Source organism: Coloeus monedula (assembly GCF_965178545.1).
Source record: "Coloeus monedula genome assembly, chromosome: 4".
Taxonomy (NCBI): Eukaryota; Metazoa; Chordata; class Aves; order Passeriformes; family Corvidae; genus Coloeus; species Coloeus monedula.
This window is the reverse complement of record NC_138784.1, coordinates 26,071,530-26,084,943: the sequence shown is the minus strand read 5'-3', so window position 1 is coordinate 26,084,943 and position 13,414 is coordinate 26,071,530. Positions and strand designations below refer to the sequence as shown.

Below are 13,414 nucleotides of genomic sequence, written 5' to 3'. Positions count from 1 at the left end.
TTGGGCTTGATTGCAAATGGGATTCAGTCATACTCAGGTTGTCCTAATTTGAGTCATGTGTGTGTCTACACATTCATGTGAATTTTTTCCTCAATTTCGAAAGGTCACTTTCATATGGAAGCTGTCTTTGACTGTAAGAAAAATCTAGAATTTGAAAAAATCTAGACTTTGCTTTGATTGTATAGATTAAAGGGAAACTGCTGTTATAATCTAAATGTTGAAATTATGACTATTCCAGGGATTTGCACTAGAAAAAAAGCCAGCTAATTGCATTTCACACAGGTCATGAATATGTTGAATATGCTAAAATAAATAGGAAAAATTCTAGTGATAAGGGGATTCCTTTTGCAGTGCACCTCTAGATGTATCCGTGGTATTTCACTTTCACAAGATGTTTCTGAAGGTGAATTTCTGAGCTGAGGAAGGAAATCAGCCTTGTAATTTAGAGTAACGACCAACAATTTTGACATATCGTTTAATCTGCACATAGTAATTAGAGTTTTCAGGAGTCATTAGCAGCTGGGGTGTCACTCTGTGTTTATTGGAGGACTGTCAGCTGGTGTTTCTCTTTGTTTGTTTTTTAATATTAATGGTTTGGAAAGCAGTTGGTGCTCTAGAAAGAACTGAGAAACAGGCCTGGCTTTGTGGATTTTTATCACCCTGCCAAGACCCTGCGCAACTTCCTCTCCCCCTGGCTGCAGAAGCCTACGGAAACCTGACTGCTGGGGGCCACTTCTGCAATTGCAGCAGGGCAGGGCAGCAGGGTGGGAGGGGGGGTTCTTTTCCTTCTGCTGCTCACCAGTGCCTTGGCATCCAAAGAAGAAAACAAGATGCATTTGAAAATGTCTCTTCAGTTGTTTCTTGCACTGATGGATTTCCTTCTCTCCCCTCTCTCTGCTGTCGTGCAGTGCTGCAGTTGAAGCTCCAGCAGCGACGCACGCGGGAGGAGCTGGTGAGCCAAGGGATCATGCCGCGTAAGTACCACTTCAATTCTTTGCCCTGGTGTTTTTATGCATGTTTTTTGGTAGAGAGTGGTTTCCCATATGATTCGAAAGATCGGGTTCTCTGCTTCTGCATGGAAAACATCCTATGTAAGAGCCCCACCCTGGGGACCAGCCTGGTCCTTCTGAAGTGTTGGTGCCACCTCCGATACTGAGGAAGAGGGTAATGGCTGCAAGTGCAACTGTACTGCAAAACTTGGCTTGCATTTCTTCACGGTGCACAGTCTTCTGGAGACCATGCTATGTTAGAAGTGCCTTGACTCCTGCTGGTAATCACTCTTCTAACAGGCTTCCTGCCTCTGCATTTTCTGTTCTTACAGTGTGTCAGCTCCCCAGATCTCTGAGGCACTTTTAAATTTGTGTGTACATATTCCATAAACCGACCAAAACCAGGCAGTATGTATAAGATGTTAGCCAACAAGGGGCCCTCTTTTATGTTTGTAGCTAGAAAACAGCTAGGAAGAGCCCTGTGGGCATCAGCCATTGCCCTTCTTGCAGGGGAAGGCAAAATCTGTGGAGGTAAAGAACGTTTACTTTTCTGGGTAAACAGAGAGGATCTACCCTAAAGCCAAGCTTTCACTGTCAGATTAGCGTTGGAGAAGGTATTTTTCTGTTTTGTTCTCCTCCTTCCCCCAAAAATGCAAAAAAGGTATCTGACAAATAGTTTTGTCATGCTTTGGTACCTCTGAACTAGATGACTTATAGGTAACAATTTGAAGCAAGACCACACAGCAAATGTTTTATTTTTGAGGTCCTCTCAGTTTCACACAACAGCTGTAATAAAAGGCAGTGGATCAGGTATGTGTTTCTTCTTCTGTCAAAAGCTTTCCTGCTTCCCTGTTTCAGAAGCTTTAATTGAAGATGGTGTAGTAATGAGGATTTTCTCACTTCTTCTGTTTCTGGGGTGCATGCTGTAATATGACACAGTGGTGTGACTTAGACTTTGCTGAGGGCTGGAGGTTAGACTGTCAGCTCCTGCTCTGAGTGAAGAAAACCTGTCAGCAGCACTCTGTCAGCTGAAGTGCCTTGCTGAATGTCAGTAATGTTCTCAAGAGGTTTCTGGGACCCCTGCTTAAAATTATGTTACCATAGCAAAAAGAAAAGATTATCCTGTCTGGATATATCCTGTCTGTTGTCTATTTTTTAACCTGGGGAGCTTGTATACAAGCTTCTACAGAATACACTTACCTGCTTTTGGATGAAAGACTAGTGTCCCAGTGACGGGGCCTTTTTACTAATGCTTCTCAGAAGAAAATGTTCCTGACTTCTTTGTGGTCTCCTGCTTTAGGTGGATATGTATGCAAATACTTTATTAACTCATGTTCAGTACTGGCTTTCTTCAAAGTGTGGCTGGCCAAACTTGTGATTCCTGAGAGGGGTCTGTTTTACAGGCCTTTTGAAAATGAGGCCCTTGCAAGTAATTCAAGTAAGGCATCCAGAATAATTAGTGAGTCTTAAATTTGTTTAAAACACAGCCTAAATTACTAGTCTTTTCAGATTTGTGCCCTTCATTGCTTCGTTTATATCTTCTACATGTGAGTTTTGTGACGGACCAAAGAAAAATACTCAGTGAAATATCGTGAAAATATTGGCAACACATGAAAAGGTCCTTTCTGCAATGGAGAAAACCCACTTTAGCACATCTGTTCTAAACAGGATTTGAAATTAGTTCCTCCCAGATAATGGTATCATTTACCCATACCTGCCAACTGGAAATAACTGCACGTAGGGAAATGTTTAAAACATAATTTGCCTGGGCCATTTTTGAGGAGAAGATCAGATGTGAGATAAATTGTGATACTTAAAACAAAAGTCCCATTTTTGACCTGTGAAGTACAGAGGATGACTAGGGACCGTGTTCTTCCAGAAGGCATCTCAGAGCCACAACAGCTTTACTTCTACTTTCAGGAGTTCCTGGATACACATTTTTACTACTGCTAGGAATGTGCAAGTATCCTGTATTCTTTCTTCTCTCTGGCCTATACCTCTTGTCTGTGAAAATGTTTAGGTACTTAATCTTGTCCTGCTGTCATCTGCTACTGAACATGGCTATACTGGACTCACGTGTCCCTCTTGGGTTTGTTAGCCAGGAATCAAGCCCCACACAGTCCTTTATGATGATTCAGCAAAAGTATAAAAGTTGGAATCCAGAGGATGGTTTGGTGCTGAACTAAAAGAGCTGGATTGCTCTTTCCATGTCAAATGCTAGTTGGCTTCTTTTCTTTCCTTTGTTTTCCATCTGGAATGTCTTAACACTCTTGAGAGAGCCGTGATGGCTGTAGTTCTATCTGCATTACAGGAATGTGCTTTTGAAATGAAGTTCCTCATTGCAACTGCCTACTGTACCTTGCTTTGCACCATAAAATGAAGTTTGAGAGCTGGATTAAATTGGAATGAAGGTAAAGTGGAAAATATTCTGCCTAGAGCTAATATGCATCCAGCCCATGGCACCAGACTACAGCTTGTCTGGCACCACACCTCCAATTCACCTTCATATCCAGAGTGTGGATGTCACTTCCTCAGCATCGACTTTGTTTCTGTTTTGGTCTTACTGTGCTTTCCTACATGTTCGTTTAGATTAGCCTGTGATACAGATCAGTTCCTGTATATCTTGAGGCAAACAGCCATGGAAAAATCCATGAGCCAAGTGTGGGAGAAGTGAAAGGTTTTGTTTTACATTACAAGCTATGTAGTGTGCAAACTCCCATTGGTACCTTCGGTTCTCCTGACTGAATCTAAACCCCACATAAGATTTATTCTGCAAACTGGTGCCCTGAAAGAGAAATTTCATTTCAGGCTTTCATCAGCACGAGGTTTTTTGACACTGGAAATATGAGGAGTGGGAGATGACACATTTGTGTCACCTTTAAGTGAGAGTGAGAGTCATGCTACTCCTGCTGTGCTTGTTCATAACAGAACTGGGAATTGCTTACTTTGTCCCATGTGGAATTTTGTTTATATGATAGAGTGGAAAGGCAAATGTTTCAACATTTTTTTACCAAGTACACTTAATCTCACTTAAATAACCTTCCCAACCCACCAGCCACCTACAGTAGGACTTTGCTCCACTGAAGGATTAGTGTATTGTAGTAAGAAATAAAGCATTTATAGGCAGTGAAAGAGGATTCAAAATAATTGGGTTTTATGCTTCATTAATTCTTCTTGCTTTCTGTTACCACTTTGTGTAACCTTTTACTAGTAGCAGGATTCATTAGTTGAAGATTAAAATTCTCAATTGCCCTTAGAAAAAAATGTGGGAGGCAAGTCTTCACCTGCAGCTGACATACCTGTGATCTGAGGTAGAATGACTGTATCTTGAAAAAAGGAGAGCTGAGTTTTTCTATTTATTCAGGTTTTGGCCTATTTTCTAACAGTGCAAATAGAAAAGCCATTTTGCTATTTGCATTTTTTTGTAGCTATGCAGAGATGATTTTCATCTTCTTGTCCTCACAAAATGCAAGTTAAACAAAATCTGCTGTCTGTGTTCAACTCTTTGAACTCTTGTGCTGTAGAAGAACAGTCAGATGCTGTCATTTTTTAGTGTCAAATTTAAAGGTTACAGCTATTGTAAGGTTTTTTTGGCGACTATTAAACACCCCATTTTTCACCCTTGAAGAGAATATTTAAAACAGTAGCTAGTGCACATCTGAGTAGAAAGTTATGTGGAAAGTATCTTCAACTAAAGCAGCAAAACTTTTTAAGGGAAAGACATTTTGCAAATGTAGCAATACTCTGTTATGCAAAATATGTGGCTCTTTTTCTCTTTTGCAAGATTTAAAGCTTCACATGCCCTTTGTTTTATCCATCAGGATTGTAATCTTTGGCTTCTGGCTGCAAACACAAAACACAGGCAAGAATGCAAGGTTGTCATGTGGCACAGTCCTGCAGGAAAGCTGTTTTGACCATCACTTCTATCTAAGCAGGCGAAGCAGAAGTAGATAATTTCTGGGAATGTGCCCTGTGTTGCTCTGTAGTCGTGCTTTGTGAGTCTCTGAAAAATGTCACAGGCATCCTTTGAAAAGGGCATTGTGAGCACTGAAAGCTAGAAGGAGGGTGGCTGCTGTACAGGCTGAGAATTTCCAGGAGCTTCTTTTTCACTTCAGTGTATCTGATGCTTGCCAGTTTTTGTGCCCACATCCAACTCCTCTGTATGTTTGTGTTCCGGGATGCAGAACACATGACTCTATGTAGATCCAAAGAGGATGGAATTTGTGCATGGAGATTCCAATAGCATTGCTTTTGCAGGTGCTGAGGTGTTTCTGTGCTCTAGGTCTGTGCTACCACACTCTGATGCAGTTTTTGCTTGGATGTGCAGCCTGCCGGATGCTCGAGCTTATTTCAGAGTACAAGTGTATTTTATCCTCAGACTCCATGAGGGGAATGTGCCGTGGTTCAATTGCAACAGGTCACACAATTAGAAATTATTGTGATACAGCAGGCAGTCTCATGATTATCATCTCATTAGGCCTCTCATATCACTAGCTGCATTTTTCTCTAGCCTAAGGTTAGTGGATAAAATGTAGTACTTGTTATAAAACTAAAACGCAGTATTTACTTTCTTGGGAGTCTGTGAGACATTACTTAAAATGAATTCTAAAGGAATTGCTGTTTACTGGGGACAGTTAGTGACTTAAGGGTACAGAACACAGATTATGCTTTGGCATACCAGTGGTGATCATCATCTAGACAAAGCTTGTAGTAGCTGGTCTTCTGCATCCAGCACAGCCACCATCACAAAAACCCAAGGATCTTTGAGGTACTGAATTCAGGAAGCGAAGTGCTTGCCACCTGTGAGTTTCTAAGGTTAAGTCATGTCTCTAGACTTCAACATCTCAACCCCAAGATTTGGCCATACATCCACACTTGTGTTTGTGTAGGGTAGCTAAAAATGCTATTTCTGTGTTAGCCTTTACCTGATAGTCTAATCACTTCTCAGTTTAAAAAAAAAAAAATTATAATACTTGAAAATTATGCACTTCTAGCTTTATTGCATGGCTCTATAATTAATATTTATGTTCATATTTTCGTAGTTATTCTTATTTCTTATTATGAATCTTGTCAATTTAGTATATGTGTGCTAATTGAAGGAGACCTGTCAGTTGAGGATATAATCAACCTTTGGTTCCTGTTACATACAATAGCTACAGTAGAACATATTAAATGTCAGAAACAAAACAAAAGAAAAAACCAGTTGTATAAATTGTTTAACTGTTAATTGGGAGGTAGGAGCATCTTTTATGTTTGTCAGAGAAAGGAGAGGCAGCAAGCTGTTGGAACGTGACGATTACCTACAGGTGCAGTATTGTTCATGACACGAGCTGCTCTGCCATCATGCTGGTGACTTCAGGGGCAGTTCTTCAAGCCTCAGCCATATTTTGTCTTCCACCTAAGGGCCGGGATAGATGAACTGCTGTGCCTGCATGGAGTTTTACTGACTCAGAACCGTTGCAATGTGGCTAGAGAGCCGACATTTCAAGGTTGTAGCATGTTCTATTTGAGCTGCAGCTAAACCCATTGCTTTAGCACCCTGAAATAGCTCTTCCTGCTGCGTAACGTGTCCCCGTCATTCTCACACCACTGTACGTACCAGATCTTTGTAGTGACATTCCTATAGTTTTATGGAATCTATTTAGAGTAACGAAGAAAAAATTCAAATTTACACTTCCCTGACATCTTACGTCTGCTGTTCTGCACATTGGCAACTGCTTCACTTTCAGGCTTTTAAGCTGGAACTGTAATTTCATTTAGGACAAGGAGTTAAAAACATGTATGTGGACTGTAACTACTGTTACTCCCAGACTTGTTTAATAAAATGTACAAACCTGTAAAGTCTTTTAAGATCTAAAAATGATAACTTATTTTAATACTCCATAAACCTCTGAATCCTTGCTATTTTCTGGTTCATAGTGTATAGCACAGCACCTCAAGTACAGAAGCTGCAGCTAGACTTTTAATATACTTAGTGTCGTGCTCTGAGAGTAAGACTGGAACACTAAACAAGTATTGTAAAATTAAAAAAAAAAATGTAGAGGACACTTGCAGCTGTCCTCCACATTTTTTCTGTTTCTGGCGTGTTGCACAGAAGTCTGTAACTGGTTTTATTTTAATTTGATCATATACCTATAACTTGTGTCCCAGGAATTATTTGCTGGTTATTTGACTTTGATCTTTTTTCTTGAAGCAAAATTTCAAAGCCTTCAGGCTTTATGTGTTGAAGGAATCTGTACATTTAAGTGGAGAGTCTCATTGTCAGAGGCCTAATAACTGCATCTGCTTTGTTTGTATTTTTAGATATCTGACTGTGTGTGTTTTCCATGTGTTTATATGATCTGTGATTAATAAGACATGACTGAGCAATAAAGTTCATTGTGTTAAGATGGAAATGTGCTGTTTGCCCTTTCTGAAGCTGTAGAAGGAAGAACCATGCTCAGGTGTTTGATAGGCTGTGTTTGGTCCTTGATCCCTGCCATGATAAAAGAATTGCAAGAGAAAAAGTTGCAAGAGAAACATAATAATTCAGGGGAGTAAAGTCTGATATGCAATATGAGTTTCTTCCCTTTGTGTTCCCACAGTTGTCTTAGCTTCATTCTAACTTGTTGTCTGGGAATGGTCTCTCCTTTTTGTGACTCCATACCTTTCCCACCCATGGCACTCTGGAAAGTTATCAGAGGAATTTGCAAAGGCCGATTTTCCATGCAAGAAACAGGCATGAAATCTGGTCCACGAATGCATGGATCAAAGGGTTCCTGGTAGAAGTTCCTTGTCTCCCTTTTCTTCTTCAGTTTGGAGGTGGTATAATCCTGATTGTAATGAAGCTTTGCCTTTTTTTATTTTTCATTTCAAGATTTAGGTAATGTCTTTTGAATGCCAAGAGTTAATGGTGGTGGATGGAGCAGATTATACCTTAGTTGTATTTGCTGTAAATGTTTTTTGACACAAAGCCGTAGCCATAGTCACCCACAGATCTGATAACTGTTACCATGGGTGACAATTTCCATTTTGCTCCTACAGAGGATGAACTTTGTGAGAAATTTCACATATATAAGATTTTAAATTAACTCAGTGTTGGGCCTTGAAAATATCTTAGTCCTTTCTGCCAATAATTTCATGTTTACTGTGACAAACCTATACCTCAGGCTTTTCACACAGTTAATGAAAATCTTAAACTTCAGCTGCATCATCAGAGAGATACTGCTGTACTAGAGTTACTGACAGTCGTGCTGAAAGTGGGCTCTGGTGAGCTGAAAGCAGCTCAGCTGGTGAGTGTCTCCATGGCGAGCCGAGGCAGGGTACCGCAGTTCCCCCTGCCTGTGTGCTTCAGCAGCCAGGGCAAGCCCAATGCAGGCAGCTGGAAAGTGGCTCTTTTTGGGAAAAACAGCTGCATGAGCCAGTAGACTGTGCAGGTTTAGAATGTTGACCCAAGAGAAGGGCTGGTTCTCTGAGGCAGGGTGTCAGGGAGGCAGGACCTCAGCTCTGGCTTCCACAGCAGCCTGGAACTCACCAAACAATCCAGCTAACGGGAACTTCATTTGGCTGTGTTCTGTGCCGTGTTTCTGTTGATTGGAATAGCTGGGCAGTGGGGAAGACTCTGAAAAGCTGCAGCACCGTGTCTGTAATGCCGTGCTTTGGCAGTGCTGGCAACAGTAGCAACGTGGAAAGGAGCCTTTCTTCTGTTTGCGTCTAGGAACACTCATAATTCTTCAGTCACAGTAACATTCTCATTGAAGGGTGTCACTGAAGAGCAAGCTTCATTTGTTTGAGTGCCAGAGATGTGTTCCTTACCTTCATAAATATATTTGGATTGACTTTTTTAGGTCCATCTTAATTTTTAATTTTCTGAGTTTGTGTATTTTTGGATTTGAATAATCATGATTTAGCAGTTGTGGCTTCTTTTCCTGTCCTTAACTTGATACTCGTATTTTAGGCTTAATCCAAGGTCATTTACCAGTGTTGGGGTATGGTATCTGCAAGAATTCTCAAGTATGATCAGGTCTGTGTACTGGATGAGAAGCTCCTCAGAGCTGCAAATGGAGAAAAGGATGCTGATGGAGATCTTTCTTCTCTCAGCTGTGTATTCTCCAGCCCCTTTTCATATTTCTGCAGCATGCAGCAGCTCTTAGACACTGCCCCACTGGCAAGATGACAACCCCTTCTGTGCATGTGACCCAGTTTTTTAATACCTTTTTTCTCCATGCTGTGAGAAATGCTTTTTGAAAGTGGGGTGAAGATGATGGGAGGAAGAGAGTGCTAACTGCCTTGCTCTGTGGTTCAGGTTCTGTGTCTCTTACCAAATCCTACGGGTGGGAGCCCCACCCTGAACCGACAGCGGAAGTCATCGAGCCTATTTGCAGCACTTTATCTCATCTTTTACGAAAGCATAGTAAACAAGAGAGAGAAACCAGAATTTGGTTGAGAGCAGGGGTGAATAGCTGCAGCAGAAGGTCTTCTGCCATTCTGGATTAAATCAGCATGTCTGAGATTGGGTTTGGACATGACACAAGCTTCTCTGTCATAGCAAAGGAAGGTTTTTCCTTTCCCTTAGGAACAGGTCTAACTGAAGAGCAAAGTATTCTGAATTTAGCTGTAGCCTTTCTACAAACATTGTGTGTTGTCTTACCAACTGATTTGCAGTTCAAATATCACCTTGTTGTCTGTGATGAGGTAGATACTATGGCCAAGGAAAGCTCACATGCTGCCTCTGCTCTGTCAGTCTACAAGTCTGATAGCCTCGAGTAGTGATTTACTGATTATAGAAGGCTTTGCAGCCTCTGCTTCCCACAAGACACTTGAGCTATGAGGATCTGTGCAGATCCTTTCACCTTTCTTTCTTCCCTGTGTTTGGTTCCGTGCAAACCTCAGTGTTTCTCTCAGCTGCATAAGCAAATGCAGGCTGTATGGGTATTTTGACCTCTTTTTGTCAGCAGCTGGGTCAGTCCCCTTCCCCTGCTGTGTTTCATTCTTAGAGTGTCTCAGCCTAGTTCTGATTTCACTTATTTCTCCTGCTAGATAACAGGAACTTGGACATCTTCATATGAATGTCTTTGAAAGTTTTGCACAGCTAAAATCTGCTTTTGTACACTGCAGGGTGTACCCTGAAGAGAAATGTTTGGGCCATTTTGCCCAGCTTTTTGTCTCTGCTGTTATATTGAAGATTTGGGTTTGATTCCTGAGTCTTGATCCAGTCTGTTGTATATAGCAGCACCAGACTGATGCTTTGCTTTGCTTTTTGTATCTCAAGGCCAGGCTGGATGGGACTTCGAGCATCCTGGTCTAGTGGAAAGTGACCCTGCAGCCATAGCAGGGAGGTTGGAACTACATGATCTTTAAGGTCTCTTCCAACCCAAACCATTTTGTGGTTCTGTGATTCAGTCACACTTCCATTCACATCTGCGAAATATGGCTTGGACCGGGGGAACACTCAACTCAGGCATTGCAGTTCTGGACCCCGTTTCATACGAGTTAATACATTGCTTTGATGTGAAGATTAGCAACTTTCATCTCTGGGCTTTGTATGGAAAGGTGTGGGTCGATGTAGATGGGGTTTGGGGGGTCAGATGGAAGGACACAGTGGCAATGTACAGCTGCAACATTTTTGAAGCAGGGTGGAGGCACGGAACAGTTGCATCAGAACAGTTGATCTGCAGGCAGATTTGTTGTGGTAGCTGAGGGTGTGACCACAAAGATGTTCATTCTTCAGGAATTCTGGAGATGAAGCATCAAAATGCTCCACAACAGGCAACAGAGAGACTAAAGAAATAGGATATATGTGGTAGGAATTTCATGAGATCCTTGCTAGCCAGCCTGTCTGTGGCAGCAAAATCAAGTCCTGCTGTCAGTCATCTAAAGGTGAGGGGTAAAACTCATCCTGCTAACAGCAGATGTTACAAACTGCCACAGTTGTCCAAGTGGGACAAAAATGTGTACAGCTCAGTGGAGGGCACCTGCTGGGCTGTGCTGTCCCAAGCCCTATTGATGATGCTATTGTCCCATCTGTCACTGAGCCTTTTTTAGTGCTTGTTGGGCCATTTGTAACACCAGGCTGTTTTCCTGTGGTGGATGGGGCAGTCTGAAGACATGGGGGGGCCATGGTTCAGCAGAGTGGGGGCTCCTGCTGCAGTGCTGGCCTTAAACTCAGCCTCTCATTTCTGACTTTGTCTGGCAGGGCAGTTGTGCTCAGCTTTGCTGACACTATTATTTGTGGAGCCGTGCTGTAAACCAGCATACCAATCCAGGTTAAAAGAACTCTTTCAAAACAACTGTGATCGGAGTCCACAGACCGTTTTGTCAGCATAACCAAGGGCTGACATGCTTTGTCCCAGACCTAGGTACAGGAACAAGGGCAGAAAGTGTAACTGCAGGTTGCTGAGGCTGAAAATACCATGTACATGTCATGTAGAAATAAAATCAAAAGGCAGGCAGGAGGTAACCTAACTGAAACTGGGCATTGCAGAAGTTACTTTTGCATTCTCAACTATTTCTTTTCGCATACAGTGAAAACAGAAACTCAACAGCTCATACAACTGTAGTTTAGCAAGTTTGGTGGTTTTTTTTCCTCTGGCAGCACTCTGTTCTCATCAGGGCTCACTCAAAGTTAGCTGGATAGTTAGATCAAGGATTCCAGTTAAGTTTGGAGAGGGGCAAGTGCCGTGGGGAGGTGCTGGAGATACTTTGTGGCAACAGTTCCACAGTAGAGCTCCCTGTGCAGTACAAGTACAATTGGAGCATCAATGGCAAGGCAGAAACAAGCGGGAGATGGAAAAGAGATCATTACTTAAGCTGGATCTACCAGCAGACTAAATATTTGCTGAAATGCTTCCCAGGGAATTTGGGGTGTTAAATGTGTTTTTGCACTTCTTAGGTTTAGTAAGGCACTTGAAACAGCCTTACCTGATGTTTTTGGAAGCAAGCTGGGACTACTTGTAGCTGCCTATGCAACTTGTGAGGGAACAGTATTGGAATAAAGGCTTGGTGTCAGACTGGGAGGTTGTGTTGAGCAGGGTTGTTGAGTGGGATGGGAAGGGAGAAAATCAGTGTTTGACATGATTCAGTATTTTCAGTGATTTGATGTAAACAAAGGAACAGTCTGCGTGTTTATTAAGCTCCAGGTTAGTAGGCTGGGGGGAGGCCGGGACTGGGACTCACAATGTTTGGAGAAGCCAAGAACTATGGAATAAAATGAAAGAAAAAGGCAGAATATCTACTTTTTGTAATGCCTAGTTCGTGGCATGAACTGAGAAGAGTGGCTGGCTTGGTACCGGCGTGGTTTGGTTGAGGCAAGCATAAGTGAACGCTGTGCATTTCATGTACACAAGAAGGCAAACTGGCTGGGACATGTGACTGAGAAGTGTTACTGAAGAATCATTTAACTCTGTAACAGCCAATAAAGCCTAGGCTGCAGTATGTACCCAGTTCTGGACACTAGGCTTCAGCAAAAATGCAGCTCAAATGGAAGGAGTCCAAAAGAGACTAAACAAGCAAAGGTCTGGATAATGTTCTGTGCAAGGGAATGTTGAAGCAACTGGCTTTGTTCATTTTATATAACAGAAGATTGTAGGAGAACCAAAGTTTTCAAAAGGGATAGATGCAAAGAGGAAGAAAATAAATTGTTCTTTGTAATGTTTGCAGGTAAGGTGGGGAACAAAGAGTATAAATTGTAGAAAGGGAAATATAAGTTAGACATTCAGAAGGGTTTTTAAATAGTAAAAACATCTATGCACTGGGATAATTTCTCTGCAATAATATTGCATTTTTCATGAGAGGCCTCCAAGAACAGGTTAGACAAACTACTGTAAGGAATAGTTTAGTGTATTTTATGCATGTTAAGCAGTCAGAAAGCATCAGGTGACTGGAGTTGCCTCACCCCATACCCTCTGTGGTTATATCTGATGCTTCAGGTACTAAGGGCTGTGGATGGAGTGGGAATGCTGCCCCACGCCCACCTGGTTCGCACAGGTTCTGCTCCACCAGCTCAGCCACTCATTCACATACATGGCCAGAATGAGCCACCAGAGCTGATATGGCTGAGCACGGTAGAGCTTTATCAATATGGGTAGTTTTGAGTGGAATGGATAAAGCAGCACTCTGGTGAGTGAGCCAGATGGGTTATGAGGCACAGGAATAGTTTTGCAGGGATCAGTGCTAAGTGGCCAGGAAGGGTAGTGGTAGGAGCTGGAAAAAGGGCATTTCTGCACTGTGGGTCTCCTTTAGAGCTCACCCAGAGCCTTATTGCTTCCGAGTTCTTCACAGGATTATATTTTTCCTTTTTTTTTTTTTTTAATTTGCTATAGTAAAGTTAACAGAGTTGTTCTACAGCTCTGGGCTAAGTAGTCATTTCAAAGCCAAAAAATGTGCAAGGCTTAGTTAACTACAAATGGAGTATGATTTTACAATAGACAGCCTATTCTGACATGTCA

The 13,414-nt window shown here is 42.0% G+C and overlaps 1 protein-coding gene across 3 annotated transcripts in view; it reads left to right on the top strand.

The window, feature by feature from the left end:
- The window catches only part of MRTFA (myocardin related transcription factor A), a gene marked incomplete at its 3' end in the record, with an annotated part of 74,249 nt that overhangs the window by 46,386 nt on the left and 14,449 nt on the right, over positions 1–13,414 (top strand). For all 3 annotated transcript variants that reach the window (XM_082279731.1, XM_082279729.1, XM_082279730.1), the window contains exon 2: positions 909–974. In XM_082279731.1, coding sequence (XP_082135857.1) covers positions 968–974 — 7 coding nt within the window. In that variant the 5' untranslated portion in view covers positions 909–967. The remainder of the gene's footprint in view (positions 1–908; positions 975–13,414) is intronic.